General features: G+C 38.9%; 1 protein-coding gene across 2 annotated transcripts in view; it reads left to right on the top strand.

The window, feature by feature from the left end:
• veph1 (ventricular zone expressed PH domain-containing 1) overlaps positions 1 to 24,737 on the top strand; it is an 81,564-nt gene that overhangs the window by 23,119 nt on the left and 33,708 nt on the right. Inside the window, exons 4-8 of one of the 2 annotated variants that reach the window (XM_008285519.1) lie at positions 8,835 to 8,998; positions 10,194 to 10,403; positions 18,972 to 19,192; positions 21,272 to 21,487; positions 23,240 to 23,616. In XM_008285519.1, coding sequence (XP_008283741.1) covers positions 8,835 to 8,998; positions 10,194 to 10,403; positions 18,972 to 19,192; positions 21,272 to 21,487; positions 23,240 to 23,616 — 1,188 coding nt within the window. The remainder of the gene's footprint in view (positions 1 to 8,834; positions 8,999 to 10,193; positions 10,404 to 18,971; positions 19,193 to 21,271; positions 21,488 to 23,239; positions 23,617 to 24,737) is intronic. The other variant, XM_008285520.1, reaches the window with a different exon arrangement.

Genomic DNA, 24,737 nt, shown 5'->3' with positions numbered 1-24,737 from the left:
GTGTGGAGTTTGCATCTTCTCCATGTGCCTGTGTGGATTTTCTCCTTCAACATGAATCATAGGTTATTTGGTGATTTCAAATTGGCAGTAAGTTTGAGTGTGCATTGGTGTTTGGCCTGAGATGAACTGATGATCTGTCCAGGTCGTACACAGCAACTCACCCAATGTCAGCTGGGATGGACTCTAGCAGCCCATGCATGTTTGTAGTGGTTAGTTGTTAAACTGTAGGGTCTTAGCTTCATTATTACTTTAGTTATGTTCTTCTCCGTAGTTAATAACACTGCAAGGTCTCAGCCTTAATATGTGTTATAGTCAAGTGAATCTGTATTTTAAAAACATTTTTGTTGTGTTTTATTCCCATCTGTGTAAATTAGTCAGGTAAAATCACACCATATGTAACACTATAGGGTCCTAACCTCAATATCTAAACTTGTTAGGTTCATTTATAACACCAATCATAATCTTCTTTATTGGAAAGCACTTCGGCAAAACAGCTGTTCAAATGTGCTATATAAAAAACTGTGATTCAATTTGACCCTGTACAGGATAAAGTTTGTATAACTGATGGATAGAAAAAATGTAGATATTTATTCATTAGTTTGAGGTTGTAATTTCAAAGGGTGCAGGTTAGGTGGAGAAATACGGTCAAATATGAAGCATAGGGTTCTTTAATAAACTGAAGATATGGGTAGCAAACTCTTGCAAAAAAAATCTGATGCCCATCACAGTGAAAAATGCACGTTCCACGTTTTCAGCAGTTGTGAAAATGTGTAACAGAGAGCACGAGAGGACATGCATATGAGTCTCATAACTCAAAACACAAACTAGTGGACAAAATCTGATGAAAGCATGGATTAAACCGTACAATCAATCCAACATTGAAGTCTATGGATCAAACAACTTCTGAGCTGGAATTTTGGCCAAAAATCAATCAAGCCATCTCGTGTTCTCCCAAGGACAACTTTTTTCTAATCTCTGCCATAGTTTGGAACAGCATGACTTTAAAATATGTAAAACAAAGAAACGGACAAACATGGCCCATCTGACTCAAACATTTCTGCTGGCAAAGAAATGCTGCATTTAAGATATATTATTTAATTGAAGTCTCTGCCAGCATATGTGGATTGGAATGAAGGGTGTAATACCTCATGATGGAGAGGTGGAAGGCAGACAGATGTTATATGCTTCAAGAAAGAAAAGAAGCTATGCTTATGCAGTATAGTGTGTCGTGCATGTTTAAATGTTTCCATGTTTTGCTTTATGGCTGCCACCTGACATAGGAACTTAGCCAGTTGGAAACACATCATACATTATCATCTGACACACGAGTAAAGAAATCACTTCAGTGTGCATGTACAGTCTGCACGTTTATCTTTGTGTCTTATGGGTTGTGGACATTTTTTCCTTCATAAATGTGACTTCTAGCAATATTACAAAATCTCTTTCTAGGAAAGACTATTTTATTTTGAAGGTAGTCCTTTAGCAGTAGCAGCAAAGTAGCCTTTGATATGAAAACATACCTCCAAACTCCAAGAAGTTTCAGGACATTTTTGACTCTGTGACATTTTTACTGACGGTGGCCTCATTTCTTCACTACTATATAAAATCCTGCACTTTTGTGGAAACAGTACAGCCATGGCTAGAAGTAGAGAGAGCTCTTTTTTGTTGTTTATACAGAAACCCATATAGTTGTAAGGCCACAAATCATAAAACATACACATGTAAAAGGTGAATTTCTTATCTATGATTATCTGTTTCACAAGAATTTTTTACAAATGTGATGATCATGTGCCCACATGTGTTACCAGTACTGGCATTTTTAATTTGTTTTCATTTTATCTGTTCTGTGTAAACACAGCCTGCTGCTCAGCCAAGAAATGTCAGGACTTGTGTCATATGACTGTTTGTTGCAGCCAAGTCCTTAATGGCTTCTCGGTTTCGTCACAGTGTACGATTGTTCTCTTTTGTGTGTGTGTGTGTGTGTGTATGTGTGTTTTAAACAAAATGTTGTTATTGCAGGCTGTTATTTTTTGGGGAGTTTTTGAAAGTGATATGTCAAATTAAGTAATTTTATTGAAATATCATTTTACTTAGATTTGGTAAAGTTTATTAATGGAACCACAGGTGACTCGTAAATCGGTCAAAAAATGTTAAAAATCTATTAGATTGTGTGTGTGTGTTTTTTTTTCACTTTCGGTGATCTTGTTGAAAAACAAACATGCCCTTTATACTTGTTTTCAGGCTTTATGATTTAAAGAGTTAATCACAGTGGCATCAGTCCAGAAAATACTTCTCAGTTGTTTTCTGTCTTAATGCAGTGACAAATGACCTAGTTGTAGTTTATGCATGACTTAGAGACATACTTTACTCAAAGGGAGTATATGATATCAAGCATGCAGCTGTGCTGAATACACCTCCAGCTGCTTTTAATTAGGTGCTGACTCTGCAGAAAGAAGTGCTGAGTAATGTGTCTGTTTTGATCCATCGCGGGCTGAAAGCTTCACCAACGAGTCTTGAATTCTGCAGTGGTGATACGAGGTAAAGTCAAAATTTGAGTCAGAATGGATCAGATATGTTGTCATCCACACACAGACAGAGAGAGTGTGGAGCAGTGAAGTGATGTAGGTGAAAGGGGAGAATGGCTATTGAGTGTCTAAACTCTGCTGGAGACAGAGTTTTAGATTTATCAACTGTACTGCTAGGCCACATCTGTTGTGGTGCACAGTTTATGATTTTGATCTAACATAGTTTTACGTGTGAAACATTTTGAGCCCTGTGTACACATGATGAACAGTATTCCTTCGGTCTCTGGTACCTGGATCCCTTCCAGAGATCCAGGCAGTCATGTTTCATATGGGCCAGAATATTTTAAATTGTTTTTACTGCACTGCAGGAGGGGGGTTTCGCTCATGCAACAAAAATGCACAGAATCTCAACGATATGGGCTCTCTGGGAGAGGTTTGTCAGTTTCTCTCTGACATGTACTCCCCACCCTCACCCACCTGAGGTTATTGGAGTTGTGTGATATACAACTTACAGGACATGCCTACATGAAATGAGTGTTACAGAGAGCACGGTCACGTCGTAAAGCTCTGCAAAAACATCCCTCTGGATGTCATTTGTGCTGATCTCTGCAGATTTCTGTCTTGCATAAGAGTTCAGTGTTGAGGAGTTTCTTTTGCCAAGTTATGTACAGTGTTGGATATGAATAGAATGTCCCAGTCTTTGTCCAAAATAGAGCTGCAACACTAGTCTATTCATTGAATAACTGGAACGTACTCTTTCATCTAAATCTTATTTAAATTGTTGTATTTATGCATGTCTGTAAAATGTTGAGCTATGCTGCAGCCTGTCCCAGCGAGACCTTTCCTGGCTAAATACAGAATATATTTTTAAAAAGTCACTTGAAAGAAAATGTATCTACAAGAGTACAGATTAATTCACCAGCAAACATACCTGCTTCCATCTTCCTAAACCAGAGACAACATTTCTGGCACAACTTCATGCACTTGCAACCCTTATCTCAGCTTTGAAGCATCTTAATTTTCTTGTTTAAGGTTAAAAATATCTTTGTTTAATCTGTAAATTACAATGAAATACCCATAAGCATCAATTCAGATCTCACAAAGTTGCTCTGACTTTGATGCACTAGTCTCTATTCTGTATGTGACATTTTCAGTTTATGGTTCTGTCATGGCTATAGGTTAGAATTTATTGTTATGTTTGTTTTTATTTCGAGCCATATCTACAGTAAAATCATTTTCCCATGACTCAGACTAGTGTAGTGCCCTCTTAGGGGCTTTATTTTAGCATTTTGCACAGGCTTTTTAATATAGTTGGGAAAATGAAAGAACATTACTGTAAGACAGCCAACAGCTGTACTAAACTACTTTTTATTCAAAGTTAAGAGTCTCTTCAGAGTTGGTAATTTTTTTGGAAGTTTAATGTGACATTTGGAATAACTGCACACTCAAACCACACCGTGGAGTCCTCCTCTGCTTCTTCACATAAAGTCAACAACAGTTTGACAGATCTTTTAGCATATTCTTCTTCTTGGAAAATGTCTGAGGAGTCTTTCAAAAATGTCGCCTTTGTGTGCAAAAGGACCAAAGGTCATTACAGGATATTTGTAAGTCATGGTGACAGATTGGGTGTTTGCTGGAATGAAGGTATGAAGGTCAGATACTGTACACAAACATGCACGCACACAGACACACACAGACATCCAGTGGGAATCAAGTAAGGCTCTGTGGCACGAGGCTCAATAAATAAATAATTTTAGGTGTATCACTATTTGTTTGAAGTCCTTGCCTTGGAAATTATTTTTTGGACATTTCTGCAAACATTTCTGTGAACAGATGAAAGTGAATCAGTCAAACAAATGACACATAAAGTTGACATTTTGTAATCATTTTGATTCTTTAAATGAACAACCAACAAATCACAGTGGGCAGCACAGCAGGGCAGTGGTTTATACTTTCGCCTCACAGCTAGAGAGCTTGGCTGGGATTTCTCCTGGTGTTCTGGCTTCCTCCTACAGTCCAAAGGCATGCATGATGGGCTCATTGATAATTCTAAGTTGGCCGTAGGTTTGTGTGTGAGCGTACAAGGCTTTTTCTGTCTCTCTGTGTTGGCCCAGTGATGGACTGTTAGTCACATGGAAAGTTTATTATCCATGTGACTTTCCCACACCTTCAAGTCTGTAAAATTGGGGCCCTGGATTGGGTGCTTAAGAGTAGAACCTCCTTAGTGTGTGACACGTGGAACCTGTGTCCTTGCTTTTGAGTTGTGTGGTGTTGTCTTCCGAGGAACTAAACAGCCATCTAAGGGTTTCAAAAAAGAAAAAGGGGTAACCTTAAAGTGGCATCAGTTTGAAACAACTGCCAGTTTGTCTAGGAAAGGCCACCCCAATATATTCAGCCCATGAGCAGACCGTTTGATGCATAAAGTTCCCAAGATACCCAACTTTTCATCACAGGATCTGTGGGTAACTATAGCAGCTGGAGGTCAAAGTGCATGAGTCTACAGTCAGAAAGGAACTGCACAAATGTGATCTTCATGGGAGGTGGGCCAAGAAAAAGCCTTTGCTGTCCAAAAAGAACATTAAAGCAAAACTACAGTTTGCCAATGAACATATAGACAAAGACCAGACCATTTAGAATAATATGCTATGGACAGATTAATCTAACATAGAGCTGTTTGGTCACAATAGCAATGGACAAGCTTGATGCAGGCAAAAGGCAGTTTTTCAGAAGGAGAACGTCGTACCAACTGTGGGGCAGGGTGGTGAAAATGATACGGGCAGTTTACAGTCATTGACTTAGCTGTAAATTCTGAATCATATCAAAGAGGGCTTGGAGATAATGTGAGGCCATCTGTCTGTAAGTTGGATGCAACAGGATAGTAATACTAAGCAAATCTACCAAGGAGCATCTCAAAAAGAAGAAATTTGGGGTTATGGAATGGCCAAGTCAGAGAAAAATAAGGGGATTGGGTTAAAACAGGTAGTAATTGCAGGAAAACTCTTAAATGTTTTACAACTGAAGGAATTCTGCTTGAAATAATGGTCAAGTGTTAATTATTAGACTGCTGGACAATCATGTAGAATTTCTACAAGAAGTTATTTTGGCTAAAGGAGACAACACTGGCTTCTGAGGTCACAAAAGAATATCACATCTCTTAATATTTTTGTTGAGTAAATGATTATACAACCGTATTTTCCTTGTGGCACTATTAAATATAGTATAGTATAGTATAGTATAGTATAGTATAGTATAGTATAGTATAGTATAGTTTAACACTGTCATCTGTAGGCATTGTATCCAACAGGATTAGTATTGGTCAAAATATGTCATAAAGGCCACCAATTTCCATGGGATGTACTTACTTTAACAGATGACTTTATACAGATCTATGTGTGCACGAGGCTACAGTTTAAGGGATCAAACAGGTAAGCTCTATAAATCCTCCTCAGCGTGTTTCTCTGCAGACTCTTGTCTCCTCCTGCCTTTTAACATTCCTCTGAACAGACCTGTAAATGCTACAACCTCGACTTTATGGTTATTACCAGCTCTCTCTTTCTGTGCATAAACTGTATCTGTCTCTTTTGATGGTGATTTGTGTTCAAAGTGTGTAGGGTGTGTGTGTGATGTTGGACAGTGGAAGCTGTGGTTAAGGCAAGAGGAGGGGACATACAGTAAAAACTGCCAGTGTCCATCTTCTAAATATCCTCCTCCCTGCTCTGCCTTTGCACACAGCAGTACAGAACAGTCAGTCCTCTCCTCTCTGTTGATCAGTGCTGCAACGTTAACACTGCAGTATATCTCTGAGCACACAACCTGTGGTTACAGTGATTTATAGCTGTGAATCAGCTGCTGTGTCACACCGTTTATTTAGGGGCCAGCAGTGAGATTTTCAAATACGACCAAAGTGCACCGTCTTAAGTTAAAATAAGCCATTTTTAGCTACTGTTCCTCTGACATATCACAGCAACATGTCACAGTTACATGTCAGAATTTTTGATTCTTTGGCTACTGATTTATCTGATATGAAAAGAAATAGAGTAATAACAGCAAACAGTCTGTCATCATCAGAGTTATTCCAATGATTTCTAAGCAGCATCCTCTTGGGGAATGTTTTGTGTGTAAGTATGTATGTTTATGGTAGAAATGTGCAGTTTGGAGAATTTGTAAAATTTGAAAAAGTGATGATGACGAGCTTTAGTTACTTGGCGATGGAGTTTGTTATCTTTGCACAGGGCCAGGTAGCTGTTTCCCTTGTTTCATGTGTTTATGTGAGGCTTACTAAATCATGCATGAAAGAAAATGAACATTTTTCCCCTGATATTGAACTACTTCTTTGAGGGACAGCAAATAATGAAGGAGGGCTAAACATCCACAGACACTTTCATGTTTCTTCTGTTGTCAGTTGTTGTTTCATTCTTTACTACAATTTGTTCCATCTGTCCTACAGATAAATTCAATAAAACAATATAGAAGAAAAAAATCACAGAACGTCATCACCACTTACAATGTGTTCCATTCTTCAAACCGCACAGCTTTTGTAACGTCAACCTTTATAATTTACAGCTTTTATCATTTGCTACTGAATATTACTGGACTTAAACGTTAAATGTAAAATATCTGTTGTGGTCCAGCGTTTGGCTGTTTGCAGGACACAGAAGTCTTTGTATGAAATGTCACCAGTGAGGAACCTGCCGATTGAAACAAGAGTCTTTGTTCAGTGAAGTGAATCATTTAAATATGTTTCATACATCAGTCAAAGGCTGTTGAGTAATGGCGTGGGCTGATTTCCAAATGCCTTTATGTGCAGTCATGCATCAGCGCGAACTCTCTGTTCTCCTGCATCAGCATCTCTGAAAGAATATTGACAACAAATGGAGAAAGTTTCATTTTGTAACCGTGGACGTAGTGTCATGACTGCATGCGCATGTTCTCTGAGGAAATTAACATTTACAGCAAACACTGTGATGTTACAGCAACGTCACAGACAACTGAAAGTTTTACACAACTTGGTTTGTCTTTTCTTCATTTTGGAATTCAATTTGCAGTGATAAAATTACCGTCAGCAAATTAAGAGTTAACGTCTGTGAATGCGATAACACTAATATCAGGAATGATGAGGGCCGCGAGCTGCCGTCAGCCTTCGACTTCGTGGAAATCACTCGCTCGCTCTTCGTCAACTGATCCCTTCTGAGGGACAAATGAGTTGTGCAAAGTTTGAGGGCAGCCACAATTTTTTTGAGAGAAAAGAAAAGCAAAAAATAACATTAATATCCACACTTTTTTTTGTGAAAGTTTTCTGCACCTCACAGCTTCACACCCACATAAAACATTCTTGTAATAGCAGTTGCTGATGGAGTGAAAAACTTTTCCTATTGTCAAGTAACAAGCCCAATTCTGGTGTTACCGCAAGTTAATAAGCTTTCCTCGGCAATCGTGGTTCCCGCATTTATCAACCGCTACAAGTTGGCAACTGTGCATGGTATGCTGTATGTCTCAGACTGGGAAATATAGACCACCCAACTTTAACGTGATGAAGCAAACTGTCTGACATTTTAAATAAAAAATGTTGCCAACAAATATACAGAATGTGCTGTGTGTACATAGAGTAAAGTGAATGCATATGGAATTCTGAATAGATAAGAAGTAGTGTAGTATAAATTAGGCATACAGTATGATGCATATAAACAGTATGCAGGAATCTATAGGTAATACATGGAGAAAATATATACATTTAAAAGAGAAAGAAGATGTGTTATAGTATACAAACTGTGTATGTATTTGTAACATAAATAATACTGTAAATAATACGTAACTCCATTTTTGTAGATTTTCAGAAAACTTTTTTTTGTTGTTGTTTGCTTGAGATAAAATAAATCAAACTGAAGTTGAGTTGATTTGACTCAGTAGAAATGACATAACAAAAATAGAGATAACTTAAGTTTGATTGGTATTGTCTCACGTAGACGATGGAAAAGTGGGTTTTCTGAAGGTTTGTGAAGATGCAGTTATCTATTTTTTCACAAATGAACTCTTCAAATATAGTTTATCCTTAATTAAAGCACATTGTTTAATGGCAAGCACTTATACACAATATGCATTTATATAATTTGTTTGGGGGGGGGTAATTTGAGGAAATTTTAACTGTTATTTCTCAAATTCCACATGTTTTGGGCATTTTATGAGAATACCCTTTTCTCCACTTTTCTCTCTGTCTATATCAACTGGTTTATATGGGGACTCTTCTCAATATCCACATGTTCATGACAAAGTTTGAATTTAAAGTGTGCATCTGTCCTCTCTCTCCGGCAGGTAACCACATGCTGTTACGAGTGCTGCCCTCCGTCTATCCCAGACAACCGGACACCATCCACCGTCACCTAGGAAACCTTACTGCAATGATGTCACAGCTGGAATCCCCAGAGCAACAGCACCTTATCAGACTTATTCAAATAGTTGCAGAGCAACATCCACTTGTAAGTGCTTGTGTTGTGTTTTTTGGTGAAGTTTCATGGTTCGAAATGATGCCCAATGTCCTGTGGATGAATCAAGCTGTTTATTTTTACTTTTTTGTAACTGCATGAGCCAAAATACATAGCATTCCCACTTTAGCAACCTAAATATAATAGAATTATAACTTTCATACCATTTTAAACTTTTTGTTGGCACTACCTTTGCGAGCCTTGGAGTAACCGACACTTAAGACAAGCAACCTTCCAGCTGTATTGCATACTATTATATAAAGTGAGGTATTTAATATTGGAAGTGTGGAATCAACTGAAAATAATGCACTTTCCAAGTAAATCAGACCTAAGATTTAAGTTGGATTTGGCTTCCAGTGAAGTATGTGTGTGGCTTTTTATAACACTCGTGCCGAAGAGTCAAAATTAATCGTTTAATCCAGCTTTATTCAGTAATGAGCTCAAATCAAAATGTGGAAAATTCATTGGAACATAGATAGAACTAAGGTACTGGAATAAAAATTTCTCAGCAGGAATTCCCTTAATCCTGCATATTTTGGAGCGGAGCTGCTGATGTTCAACCTGAGGGGGAAAGTACCACATACCAGCAAACAGAGCGCCTGGTGGTGGAAAATGGATCGTCTCACTCAGTGGAGCAACAAAACCAGCCATCTGGAGTTATTCTAATCTGCACCCCCCACACAGACGCTACAAAATATTTGTGCTGTGATTGTAGCCGCATTCATCCCAGGAGTTACCAAACTGTTCACTTACTGGAAGTGAAGCAGTATTGAAAAGATTTCAATTGATATGGAATTCTCATCTTATGTAAGTTTACTTCTCAGTTGTAGAACATTGTCTTCCTGACAAACAGATACTGTTTGATGTTAACATAATCATTCAGAGCTAGTAGCTGGCAATGGTGGCCATTGTTAGTCCACTGGTGCAGTCTATTGTTACCAGTGCAGATAATGAGGAGGAACTGTTCATTCACTCAATGTGTCCAGACAGTCCTACAGTCAAGCTTTTGTTTATTATCAGTCACCAGTCCCTTAATCTCGCTCCAAGGTCACTCCTCTCACCTCCAGCCTTCATTAAAGGCATCAGGCCTCTTTTTGGTTGAGTTTGTTAATGACAATAGACAATGCTTTATTTTTCTTTAATTCTTCTTCCCTCTCCTTGTCTTGCTTTCTTTGTTTCTTCTATGCAGATGTTGAGCCCTCAGGTGCCTACGTTGGTCAGTTACCTAGGTGACCAGTCCTTGACTGAGGCTCTATTGGGTGCTCTCGTCGATGTGTCACAGGCCAGCCCTTCCTCATTGGTCAGCTTTCTGCCAGCACTGAGGATTGTGGCACAGCAGTGTCCTGCTTTCTTGGGTCACGTGGCCAAAATCCACGGTGCTGTGGGCATCATCAGTGAGGTAAAGACATACACTAGGATGAAGGTTAATGTACATTTTTTTGTAGTAGTGGTTTGGAGTTGATATAGAAGGAGGAAGTGTGACTTTCACATGCACTTCAGGTGTGTTCAGACTGATGAGAAGGAGGAAGTTTTGTAAGTATGTGGAAAGGTGGGCTTGAATGTTAGCAGGTATATTTTAATATGTTGACTATGACTAAGAGGGTAGGATGTATGTTGTGTTGTGCAAGTGTCTTCAGGCAACACACTGAACCCCAAACTAATCCCCAGATAGTCAGACCATCACATAACATCAATGTGTCCATGTGTGTTAATGAAACAAGAAGCAACATGGCAAAGCACTCTGAATAAAAGCACTAAATAAATGGTATTTACCTTTCATTAAAGCAAATCAACTCAGTTAACTCCACCAGGAGTGTTCATAATCAATAGGAACAACAGGGTGTAAGTGAAATAACAGAAACAAATAGAGATCTTCAGACCTGGTTTCAGAACAAAATGACTTTGGGTGCATTTGAAATTAATGTCAGGGCAGACTCCTAAAAGTGATTGTTGTCTGCCATAAAGTGATTATCAAAAGTTTATATTCATTTACAGCTGCTATTATCTGGATCAACAGCCAAATACACGTAGCTTTATGTTTGTCAGTGATAACAGCAAGGGGATGTCTTTCAGAAACTTGAACCGAATAATGATATTCATAATAATAATACTACTACTAATAATAATAATGATAAAGAAGCATGACATTATTCTGATTATAGGCAATATTGTGTTGTTTCCTTATTTTATGTGTGTTTGGTATGTCCAAGCTAGTAGTTTAGGCTTCGAATATTTTTAAACTAGATTGTAATTACCATGATTTAGAGGTGGATAACATCGGAAGTAACACCATCAACAGCAATTCCGCATACTGTTATGATAAACATATTCTGCTGGGACACAGCTGGAAGAAGTCGTAAACACTATACAGTGTTAAGTGAATACAGAATGTTGTTCCTTGTGTTTGCGTTTGTGAGTCAGAACAGCACTCGTACCCTCAAACTTCAGCGGCCAGCCTCAGGTGGTGAACGCAACATCTGCTTTGCCATTTGACCCAAAATTTCTACAAACATAGCACAATATAGCAGAATTGTTGCAAGGATATTTTAGCCATTCTCTGTTTTTAAACGATGAGCTACAGAAGAAACATCTCACGCCACTGTATGTAGGAGCCAGGTATATTTTCAGACACCTGCACAGGCTCAGGTGGGGGGTGAGCTGGTGAGTCTTTATAATGAATTTGCTGCTGTTAAGATTACTGTTGTCTCCATAATTTACTTGTATACGGCTGTGGAGACTGTGTTGCTGCCAGTTTTGTATTTCAGCCTCTCTGGCCATTTCGCAAATGTCCATATGATCATATTTAAACAATTAGCACGGCCGTAGTGTTTCCACTCACAACCCACAAGTTATGGACCACGCATTTGTCATTCAGATTTTAACTGAGAATGCGATGCTCGCTTTTGCATCCCTGCAGAACTGGGACTGGAGGTCCTTGAAATCTGTTCAACTCTTAAGAGTTTGTTACACAAAGATCACCAATCTTGTTGCATACTGTTAGCTCTTTAAAGCAAATGTGTGCATTGTTGGTACACTGGTTGACTGTAGCGAACAAAGACAGGTAACAAGAACACTCACAACAACAAAATTATATGAGAGTACTGCTACTGATGTTGGCCTGATGGTATTTATCGACACACACATACAAAGACACACACACACAGAAACAGACAGGAGTGATTATTTTAATGAGCAGGGATGAATGGGCTGCACACTCATATGACTTGTTCTCTGTTGTTCTGCCAAGTATAAAACACAGACTCCCACACCGGACAGGCCGGGCAGATCCGGAGGTTCTGACCGATGTTTAACACCTACATCAGTGTTCCGTGGATGCGTCTGTCTTAAAACAAACACATGCCAACTCCTGTTTCGCCTCAGAGGAGGTCAGAAACTGTTGTCCTGGTGAGAGAGAAAAATACCTCCTTTGAAGGAAAACTGAAGGAGCATTTTAAGCTGCAGCCTAATGGTGCAAAAGTAATGCAATTTAAGGGAACATTAACCTCAGGGAAGGTACTTGGTTCAGTGTGTGGTGAAAAAGGGAGACTCAACTGTATTCTCCAACAAAACGAGCAGTATTAGATTAGGTTCACATGTGTGACAAATATCTTTATTTTTAAGTGCGTGCATGTTATTCATATCTGTATTCAATTTTATTCGCACCAATTTGATGAAAAGGCATTTTGTGGCTCAGAACACTACTAATACAGAGTGACAACTCCTGCTACATCTTGTTAGTTCACATTTTGTAGGAGATTTGGAAAACAAAAATTTGTTTTGAAGGAGACTAAATCCGTCCCATGTGGCTCATTTTGGCCAATCCTTTGGTTAAACACTTGGCTGCCCATTTGCCACTAATAGCACTTCAACCCGAAGTAAAAAGTGATGTTTCAGCTGTTACTTGACTGTGATTGGAGGCCACTTCTAAAACACTTGAGCTGGTGATTGCAGGTTAATTAGAGGAGCAAATGGAGCAAACTGCGAGGTGGCATTGCTGCTGACTGATGGGCTGGAGAGTTCGGGTGTGATGTAGGTGGAGGAGTCTCAGACATGCAAACAGTGAAAGATCTGTCATTCAGTCTTTATGTCTCTGACAAAGCAGAATTAGCAGCATTAGCACTAGCAGCATGGCTCCAACAATGTGGTCGGTTTGTCGGCAGATCTAACACTTTGATCCACATTAAAATATTTCACCAACTATTGGATGGATTCTTAAAACTTAAGATATTCATGGTATGTAGATGGTGTATTTCTACTAATTACGCTGATCTTAAGACTTTTTTGTCACACTGTAATGACTTATTGACTCTGTAATGACACATTAAGTGTCTTGACAGATGTTGGATTGATTTCCATTAAACTTAGCGAAATTCATTTATTCTTTAGGCTAATTGTAGTAACTTTGGTATCCGTTAACTTTATCCGAAGATGCATCATCAGGATTTAACTTTTCATTTGTCTAATATCTTGGTAAACGACCAAAAGTCATTCCCTTCAGTCTCAGGTGTAATGTCGTTAGGGTTTGGTGCTCATTAGCAAACATTAAACGAGCTGTACTCGACTCAGTTTGTCAGTCGAATTGGAACTGACTGTTCAATATGAATATTTGACAATTTGTTTCTGTTTTTTATAAAGACTATTTGGCAATCAGAAAATCTATTGGCATGAATTTCAGTGATAATTTTGACATTTTAACATTGCCAAATGGAACAGAGACCTGAGAAGAAGTTTCTGAGTATTTAAAAGTTAACAAAAGACAGCTGTTTATGATGCAAGATGTGAACTGTGGGCCCATTGTATTGAATTGCTGACATATAATGTTCGGCTACCATATGTCGAAATAATGAGAATGGCGGCGCACATGTATTTCTATTTATAGCTTTCTGTCATAGCTTACTTTTTTAGTTTCACAGACAAGGGCGGCTGTGGCTCAGGTGGTAGAACGGTTGTCCTCTGATCCTAAGGCTGGCGGTTCGATCCCCGCCCCCCTCCACAGTCGAAGTGTCCTTGGGCAAGACACTGAACCTGAAGTTGTTGCCATGCAAGGCGCTAGCCTGCCATTGGGAATTCCACAGTCAAAGTATCCTTGGGCAAGACACTGAACCTGAAGTTGCTCCCAATGGCAGGCTAGCACCTTGCATGGCAGCTCTGTCACCATTGGTGTGTGAATGTGTGTGTGAATGGGTGAATGAGAAACATTGTTAAGCGCTTTGAGTGCCGCTAAGTTAGAAAAGCGTTATATAAGTGCAGTCCATTTAAGTGCAGTCCATTTACAAGACATTAAAAACAAAATGAAACACACCTGCAGAGGGTAAACACACTAAAATTAGATAGTGAAATTATTTTTGCTTAACATATTAGCATTGCTCTCCGAGTTCTTCGGCTTCTACCCACCCAGTCCAAAAACATGTTGAGGTTAATTGGTGATTCTAAATTGTCTGTAGGTGTGGATGTGAGTGTGCTTGGTTGTCTGTCTCTAAGTGTAGCCCTGTGATAGACTGGCGACCTGTCCAGGGTGTCTCCTGCCTTCACCATAAATCAGCTGGGATAGGCTCCAGTCCCCTGTGACGCTAGTGAGGATTAAGCGGTGTGTAGATCATGGATGGATGGATGCTAGCATTGTCATTGTGAACACATAAGTAGAGCCTGAGATTGCTAGCATGGCTGCGTATGTTTTGGTTTGTTTGCCAAAAATTAACATGAAATTAAAACTTGTAATTGTTCTGTTCTTATTTTCCTTCCTTCCCATTTGAAAGTGGTTCATTTTGTTAGCTCCATTAAAAAAGACGACAGCCTTACTTACATGATTTCAAGAGACACAAAGCTTGAAGTCAAGGCAATGCCAGCATGTGTTGTTCAGACATAGTCAATAATACAGGAGCGCAACACTGTTTGCAAATACATACAGTATGATGAAGTCACACTGTACAGTCTGTGGTGGATGTTCAGAGGGATAAAAGTGACAGCAAGACAGCTATGGTCCCCCACTTTCTTTTTTCCTCTGGGTCCATTTAAGACAGTTTGACAACAATTTGGGGAAATTAGCGAAAAGGCAAAATATATCATGACTGTCTCGAGATGAAGTGTTCCCCCTCCGCACATGCATTTATCAGACACACTCACATACGCACAGATAGATAAACACACACAGAAATTGTGGGGCTGGAAACCATAATATAGTTTTCTATTACTCCAAGGCAGAGTTTCCTCCAAAAGCTCCCTTCCTCCTCAATCTTCTTGTCAAAAAACCTGCCAACCCTGCTTCAGCACACACACAAATACACGCACACAGTTTGTTGAAGCCCAGTGTCCTGTCTTTCTTCACATTGGAACCATTTGGAAAATAACCCATGTTTTCTGGGAAATGCCCCTGCAGAGGCCTCCTGGTGATGGCAGTGGAGAATGCCTCCTATGGGTTCGTGTTTGTGCCCTACAGACACACACACACACACACACACACACACACACACACACACTTTCACACTGATAGGATGCATTTGTACTCGATTGCACAATTCTTTCTTTGGCTCCCTTTACCTCCTGTGGGGAGTTAGTCTATATTATTTTTCTGGACTTATTATATTTAAAGAAATTGCTATACACTGTAGACTTCTGTTTAGTCCAACAATCCTGCAGTAAAAATGCCCTCTGACAATATGATAATATAATTTTAATATAGTATATTTGCTACTGGCATCAATTCAACTCTATAGCCATTTTGAAAGCCACAGGGGGTGATTATGGTGAACAGATTGAAATTAATTTTACAGGCTCTCTTTCTTTTTTTTTCTTATTTTGAAATTAAACAGTATAGCTGTGCAGACATAGGATCACAAGATGGAGCTGGATGATGATCAAGTCTGAAAAGATGATGGAACATTATATTAGTTTATAGTCATTCCTCTGAGAAAAAAAAAAACATCTTTTATTTTTTGAACATATAAGTGGATAATACCTTAAGTAAATGTCTTGTAAAATCCTTAAAATGTGATAGTAGTGGAAACACTGATAGGATTTTACAGGGCAAACAATCTGCAGTTAGAATAACTGATATACTCAGACATATTTTTGCTAGTTTTCTCCCTTTTATCCATTAATAATGGTCATTAAATTGATCAATATACACACTAATATTAAACTGAGAGAGCCACTTCGGAAATCCTCCACAACTGAGCCATTTGGGCATAAATCTAAAACGTCTTTCCCATGATATACAGTATACACTTACTGTCAAAAGTCATTACTTCTATCTGGGACAAAACACAGACTCATGAACACAAACAAACAGCAGAGCTGCTGTGCCAGACTGCAGCTCCAAAGGAAGCAGAGGGATCCTGATGGAGAATCAGGAGAAGCTAAGTGACTACGCAAACAAGAAAATGCACTTAGAGTGGACGGCAGCAGGCCGACTGCCACAGCACTAGCTGTGGAAACACAGGGGCTTTCTGATTGATGGCAAAGCAACTGACATACAGAAGAAGACAGAAAAGAAATAGACTTGTCCCTGAACTGATGCATTGTTTTGTAAGTCACTGAATTGCTCAAGATTTTATGATTTTACCACACCCACTGCACATCTGATATGGTTTTTCAGGGATGATACAGAGTGTTAGCAATCAAAGACAGCAAAAATTTTGAGACAATATGCATTTGCTATTAAAATGATAACAAAACTTTGTTTAATATGTTTAATTAAGAGAGCTTTTTAGCATTTATTCTTCAGTGTTAATTCGTTAGTATTTGTAATATGTAACCATTTAGATAATGGTGAGAGTGAGAGTGCTAAATACAGATAGGAAGAGGTGAGTACATTGGAGCCAAAGTAGTGCTTTTTGAAATAAATGTATTTTACCAGGAGTCAGGTAAAAAACTAATAACGATACCTACAATTTGAAAAAAAAAGCTGATGGAAACAGAAATGCAAGAGCCTCGGTGTGTTTTTTTTTTTTTTTTTTTTTACAGTATGTGTTTGTGTCTTTGTGCACATGTGAAGCAGAAAGAGCTTATTTCTGTCTCCAGATTCTCTTCTGCAGAGCTGCACTTTGGATGGCCATCTGCTCCCCTGCCATGATTTTTGAAGAACATGAAAACAAACAATTAAAAAAAAATAACGAAACAGTTAACATTTGGTTCTATTTTTAAGATCTTCCTGTTATTGTCCTTTTTGGCAGGGCTTTACATCATTTTTTAAAAGTTATTAGTTAAACTCCTGATGTGTTTAGGACATGAAATCAAGGCCAAGTGTTTTTTTTTCCAAACAATTAAACACAGTCTGTATCATTTGATGATTAAGGAGCGCCTCAGATGACCTGGCAGGCTTTAGATACTATTACGGTAAAATGTCACACTTGTAAACTGTAAATGATGTGAGTTCTGCTTGTGCAGTAATAGTTGGAAGTGTTGCAGTAAGTCCCTAAAAAGGAAAAGCATCTCAACAATAAAAGCCTGAACTGTGGTACAGAAGAAGCACACGTCCTTGTAAAATCTGGGCATCCTCCTGATTCATTTCTGTGTTGGGCTGCAGAAACTCTTAAATACCTGCTTGGCATGTTGTTACTGTAAAAAAGTCAAGTTCTGCCTTTTCTAGTAGTTTTAAGATCCACATATAAATTTAGTATCCTACCCCGAAGGCTTGTGAAACATGTCTGAACTATGCAGGAACTGCATTCTTTTCTCCTCATTACATAGTGTTTGAGAGCTGTAAGCACAGGTTGGCTCTGCCCGTCCTTCTGTCCCTCCATCAATCAGTCAGTCTGTCAGAGAAGGAAAGCGAGTGCCTAAATGTTCTCATGTTTTAGTCCAACCAAAATGACTTTTTACAAGCTTCAGTTTTGAAGAAAATCCAATTTTTGTTCACAGATGCTGACATTTGGCTTTGATGCTGCCCTAAAACACTGCAGGAGAGCTGTTCGTGGGCCATGCCACCTTTGTTTATCTATTATAACAGTGATTTTTGTGTATAATGGTTCCCACCACTTAGAAATGTCCACATTTTTGGTAGCTAATAGGCTACCTAAATAGGAAGAAATAAAATGTAGTTTGTAGCAGTGTTCCTTTGCAAAACAGTTGTGTGTTTTGATTAACATTCCTAAATCATATTTTTGAATTAATGCACTCCAAGAATATCAAACAAACTGGTTTTAAATCAATAAAAAAGCTGTTTTCATTACTTTTTCAAATGTGTGCCTTTTGTTGTGCAGTCAAAGGGATATCAGTCAAACTGGTGTTGGTTTAATCATTTTTTAGAATGTCTTTCGTCTTTTTTTTTCAAATGAACTCCTCAAATAGTGATTACATGGAGGTATATTTTGCATTTATGAGATTATATTATAATTACAGAAACTTGTACATACACAAGATAAATCTCAACTGTCCTTTGAGAATACAAATATGCACAACACAAGTTATACAGCATACCCTCTTAAGTACTATTTTATGTCAGTGGTGAACAGATTGTATATGTCCTGGATTTGGTGTAAACAAAAAGCAGGCTGGGAATGATGAAATGTGGGTGTTATGACAAAGGCCAAAGGGAAAGAAATTACTTTTGAGAAAAGAAGTTTATATTTTCTAAGTTTCTAAGAGAGCCAACTGCATGTGTTTGTATTTATTATTGTTTCAGGATTTAGAAACAAAAGAAGTTGCACCAAACCCCCCAAACTGCCTGGAAGTGCAAAACTAATGTGCATTGAATTAGATTAAACTCGCTCTTTCTTCACCAAAACACATGTAGTTAAACAACACTGGTCCCAATTTCAACGCACTTAGAAACCCACAACATTAGGAAAAAACATTAAAACTCGATGTGTCTGTGCAATGAAACAACTTCCTCCTAATCTGACTCTTTGTTCATTTACTTTTTCCTTTGTTTAGTTTTACAAGAGGACCAGCATGAATCACGCCGCCAGATACTGTAATGCTAACATTCTTCCACTCTGGCTTTCTCTCTGTTGTCTCGTTCCTCCAGACTCATGCTCACAGCTCATTGGTCTACCTGGTGTCCCTTCTGGGCAGCATGGAGCACAGCTTTCACCACACCCTGCTGCTGGAGATTAGAGCTCTGACTGACCGTTACCCGTCTTTACTGGGGGGCTGTGGCAAAGACATCTACAGGATGAGCAACTCATTCACTGCTATAGCCAGACTGCTGGGAAGACGACTGGAGGAGAAAACAGCCACACATTGCAGGTTTAAAAACACATGTTCAAAAGTTGCAAACAGATTCCCGCACACTGTTTTAACTTGCCAAAATGCTTTTTTAAAAAAAATGTTCCCCCTCAAAGTTTGGGTGATTAACTTAAATGTACAGTTTTACAGAAAAACTGAAAAAATAGTAAAGCACATCATTATTTCTTTATGAAGATGTCAAATTATAATTATTTATGTGCATTCCTGAACAGAAAAATCAGTTGTAGTGGTTGAATGTTGTGCTTGATTCATTTCTGACTTCTCAGAGAAGCCCAGTGAGCCGGCTCAAACTTGGGTATGAAAGGGTAAATTCAGTTTGAAATTCCTCATTCCTGTTCAAAATGGTAAAACATCGAATGCGCATTAAAACGCTTCTTGAAGTGCAGTGTTTAACAAAGTAGACAGGTGGTCTAATAACTTTGTTCAGCATTGTACTGCTTCCCTGTCAGGCCTGTATACATAGAATTAAGTGAGTCACTATAAATAGATTCTTCAGGGCTCCAGAATAGAGGCCTCCTTTAAAGAATGGACACATATTGAGCAGATAGCATTTGAACACCCTCTCTGGTTGTTGATGTAACCTTTAAAAACGTGTCTCCGTGTATCAGACTTGCATGTTTCACAGTTTTTTCATGAACGTAATCTCTTCCTGCCTAAAAATGGCTTTAAAACTCTACACTGTTGCTTCCTTGAGAGTGTGCAGATCCATGTCCCCACCTGCCTCCACTTATCCCGCCCCACTCGCTGCAGCCCCAGCACACCAGCTCACCTACATCTCTGCTCAAACACTGTAAAACTGCTTCACACTTTGTAATTGCCACTTCTAATATTGGAAAAATTCTGCACTGGAAACTGATTATGATACAGAAAGCTCTTCCCTGCAAGTTGACTAGGATCAGTCTGAAACCCCAGAAGTCTTAATCCTTGTTTGAAACTGTCATCGATACACTGCAGTTTCAAGGAGGAAAGGCTCAGTCATGGCACTGACTGCTTACTCCACTCTTGATGTCCTCTAGCATGTAAAACACACTTTATGGACATGTTAACAAGGTAAGGAAAAACCCACAATTTTCACCCGAGGGAGGGTTTAACATAGCATATAGAAGAGGTTAACATCAATATTAGATTTACCTCGATAATGAATTTACTTAAGAGCCTCCACAATAGAACATGCAAATTTAATCAACATCAAGATATGTTCACATGGGCTGACAGCCGAGATATGCACACTTTATGTTATTATGAAACCGCTTAGTGGTCACAACCTAAAGGAAAGGAAATTAAATGGAAAAAGAAATGGATACAGATTTAGCTTACAGTTAAAACTCTGCTTTGACATTGTCTCCTACTTTCTTTATCCTCAGTGGACAACTTTGCTATTTCTCTCTCATATGGTGAAAGCGCTCGCTAATATTTATAGGCCAAATGTTACTAAAATGTTTTTCTTTGCTTCTTTATATCCAGTTCTTTCCTCCAGTGACTCCTTTCATAAGAGCTATGTGTACAATATGTGGACGTCATGAAAAGTGCCTTAGAAAGCTGTATACACGCACAGCATGTGTGGACGGCATGTGTTTGTGTCAGTGTGTGCGCGTTTGCATGCGCATAAGTTGACTGGGATTCATCTGGCTGCAGTGTGGGAATGACACACACAGCTCTCTCTTAAATAAGAACATTGTGTGCAGGAGTGGAGGCTTCCAAAAGCTTTGCTTGGGGTCTTGTGGGAGAACGATAGAAGGAACGAGGAATTGAAAGAGGCAGGGTGGTTTATCAGTGAAAGGGGGGGCAGACAGAGAAAAAACAATAGGGCAGTTGGATGTCAGCGAACAAGTGGATTGTTTAAAGGTCATTTGTTGAAAAAGAAATCAGGACAGCTTGATTATGAAGGAGCTGAGAGACACAGAAATAGAGCCAGTCATCGTGAGAAAGTGAGAAATTACACAAAAGTAACCAGAAGAGCAGAGAGGGGGGGAAAGTGTAGCTGCTGCAAAACCATCCAAGTGTGTCTGTTTAGTTTCATCTCACAGGCACAACGGTTACAAACCAACTTTTTTCTGTGTGTTTGTTTGTTTGTGACAGGGTGGATGAGGCGTGTCCTTCTCCCCATGCAGCTCTTCCAGGTGGAGGAGGAGGAGTCGCGTTGGAGCAGCGGCTGCAGGTGAAGATTCAGGCGTTTGAGGAGAAAATGGGGGAGGAGGAAGAGGAGGAGGTGGTGGAGGACTCTCCTGCCCCCCAGCGACGCTACAGCCTGAGCCAAGCTGTCAGGGAGGAGAGACGTGAGATGAGATTCAACAGGTCAGTTAGCATGTAACAATAACACGACTCTGCTGAATCTCTTTTCAAATCCGACTGGATAGGAAGATTTAATTTTTATGAAGAATAGTCTGTTATCGCTGTTACAGTGAAGCCTGGAGGATTTAAAAGATGCCTGGAGCCAAGGAGACATTAATCTTTGTCTGCTTATTGAAGAAATTCAAGACTATCAAATATTAAAAGACATATTGTTTATTTAATAGAAAAGAAATTACACTTTTTTTTCTTTCTTTTTTTTTTTTACATATAGATGGAGCAGACAGCACTCCATCTTGTGGCATTTACTTGTATTTATGCTGTTGTAGTTTCATGAATTAGTTAAAACTGGAGATAATATTACAACTTTTTTATTTTAAGTTAGTCACATTCATAGCAGGTAAACAGTATGAATCATGACATCTAATTTTGGGGAAGGAAAATAACCGCACACGTAAAGTAAATAATTACATCTATCTTTAAAGTTGTTGTGTCAGTCTCCTGCTTCGTTTTGACTTGTTTTAGGGTCTTTATGCCTTTCAATCTCGTCTTCAGCAATTTTAGTGGCTATACAGGTTGGAATAAAGTCAGATAAACGGTCTGTACAAGAACAGTAAACTAAAACAAACTCAAGACCTTTGTCTGTATGATAGGGAACATTTTATGCATGTTCGTCTTTGAACTTGTAAATATGTATAAAACAGTTTAGGGTCCTACACTGGTTGAGATGTGAAGGCCATAGGCTGAAACAAACTGGTCCAACTGGAAAGTTGTTCCTTATACAACAACCGTTTCTAGATTTTTGATCTCTTCAGACTTCTCCATGCATCGTAGAAATAGGTAACACTGATCTAGATCTCTAGTTTAAAACCCACTTTTAATCCTTAAAACTGAAAGCCAGCACTTTAACACAGTAGTCATACATGATGTGTTGTATTTAAAATGGTTTTAAAAGTTGTCGATGATAGACTCAGATGACTGATTTCTGTTGCGGGACATTTTCAGCAACAGTCTGAAAATAACTAAGTTATACTACTGCAAATTTGTCTTTTATAGAATAATTGATGTATTTGATAGACACAATTTAATCATACCCTGTGATGGACTGGTAATCTGTCCACATGTCCCTGCCTTCAGCCCCTGCAACCCCACAGAGGATTAAGCGGTGTGTCGATAATGGACAGATGGATGGACAATTTATTAAGCAGGATGATAAACGAAAATTCCCGTTAATTTGGGACTCACTCTTTCAGTTTTTCTTTCATTCTTTTAGAGGGTTTGTTTAGTTTTTAGAGTTCAGTTTTACTTATGTTAGCATTTTAGATCTACTTATGGCAGCTACAGTAGTGACATCACATGACACAGAGCTCTGCATAACTAATGGTGGAGTGCCAAATCCTTTAACCATAGTTTACCACAACATATAAATGCTGAAAGAGTAAAACACTGTTGTTTTCAGCAGGGAAAGTTATTCAAAAGAGATCAGCATCATAGGAAAAACATACTTTTGCCCAAAAGTCCTCTTGTCATGGACTAAGATTTTGACATTTTGCTATTTAATATTAATTCTAATTGTTGGAAAATGACTAAATAATGTGTCCTAATCGCATTTTGCTTCAGTGGGGAAGCCACTAAACTAATACCCAGTCACACCCTGGGAAGCATGTGCAGGAAGTGCAGGAAACAGAAGGAATTTAAATGATTGATATTCATGATTTTGCATCATTTTAACTGTTCTTATTTCATGGTTTCTCTCAGGTCAAAGAGCCTTGCTCTCCATGCTGTACGTTCGCGCTCCATCAACTCAGACACTGGGGAGGACTGTGAAGGAGTGGAGCTCAGTACAGAAAATGCTCTTTCCAATACTTTGCCTAATCAGCACTCAGAAAACCAGGAAGCATCACCTGCTGAGAGGAGACTGACAGGTGACTGCTCCCTGCCCATCACTGCTGCCCTGGACAGACGGCTAAAAGAGGCTGAGAAAGGCCAAAGCACAGAGATGGAGGGAGAAAAAGTGGAGCAGGGAGAGGCTGACAGACTCTTCATACATTTAAGAGAAAATATGGAGACCATCAGAGGGTTCTGTAAAGACATGGTGCAGCAGATCCCCATACCGGAGCAGTGTGCGATAGAAGGTAATACAAACATGAGTGCATGCATTCTCTGAGACCAGCAAGATTTATAGCATTATAGGTATTCAATAACATTAAAATGTTTGGTAGTGTTGTACGTGGACTACAAAGAGGGAGTCCACAGAGAAAGGCAGAGGGAGGGTTTACTTAACCTGCTGAACCTGAATGAGATTACAGTCAGATGTGGTGGCTGGGGTTGATTAATGGTATGGTAAGAATACACCCCCCTCCTCCCCTTTCTCTCTGTCCTGTCTTGCTTCACACACACACACACATATTCACAGATGCAGCAGTCAGTAGAGAATTGATTAGGGTCTCTTAAACCTCAAGTGGACAGGGATTTATTTCCCCAGGTGGTGTAGGATGATTTTAATATTGCATGTGCTGATTGCTGATTTTAATCCTGTCCAGAAGGCATATGGGTGTGAGTTCTCCTTCAGCCTCTCACTTACAGTCCTGAATATTTGCTGCATGTTTTGTTCCTCCCATAATTTATAACCTGTCTGGACAGACATCCTACACTATATGTTGTGTCCGGACAATTTGTGTGCCAAAAGCCGTATTTCAAACCACTGAGTCACCAGAACATCATGGGATTTTCCTGTGGAATACATTTGTCTGCTGTAATTTGGTAGCGGTCAAAACTCCCCACCAAAAACAAAAAACCAACTAGTTACAAAGCTGCACAGTATATATTTCTTCCTTAATATCCTTAATTATTATTATTTTTTAAAAAGTCTGTTTAAGTGGTCTTTGACTTTAACATTTAAAGTCAGTGGTAAATCCACACAGAAACAATACACTGTGAGAGTAGTCTCCATTTACTAAAATATTTCTCCCCTGCTGAATTTGACCGGGGTTTACAGTATGTGTAACCCACAATAATAGACACAATGCAGAAGAAACTTTTGGTTTTGAAATGAATGTAATTTGAACAGATCAAAATAGAATTGTTTTTCCACATCTTACGAGTTTATCAGGTCCTGAAAGAATCAAACTGGTGATGTTCTGTTTGTTCAATCAAAGAAATTCACATTTCCTTACTGCTTGTGGAGTCCACTTCTAAACTCTTGTATTCCTATTGAAGAAGTAAATCTTTAAAATGTGGGTCCCATGTGCACTTT

This window comes from Stegastes partitus, unplaced genomic scaffold (assembly GCF_000690725.1).
Source record: "Stegastes partitus isolate 25-593 unplaced genomic scaffold, Stegastes_partitus-1.0.2 Scaffold406, whole genome shotgun sequence".
In the NCBI taxonomy this organism is placed as follows: Eukaryota; Metazoa; Chordata; class Actinopteri; family Pomacentridae; genus Stegastes; species Stegastes partitus.
The sequence above is the reverse complement of the archived record's forward strand: the minus strand, read 5'-3'. Positions and strand labels throughout refer to the sequence as shown.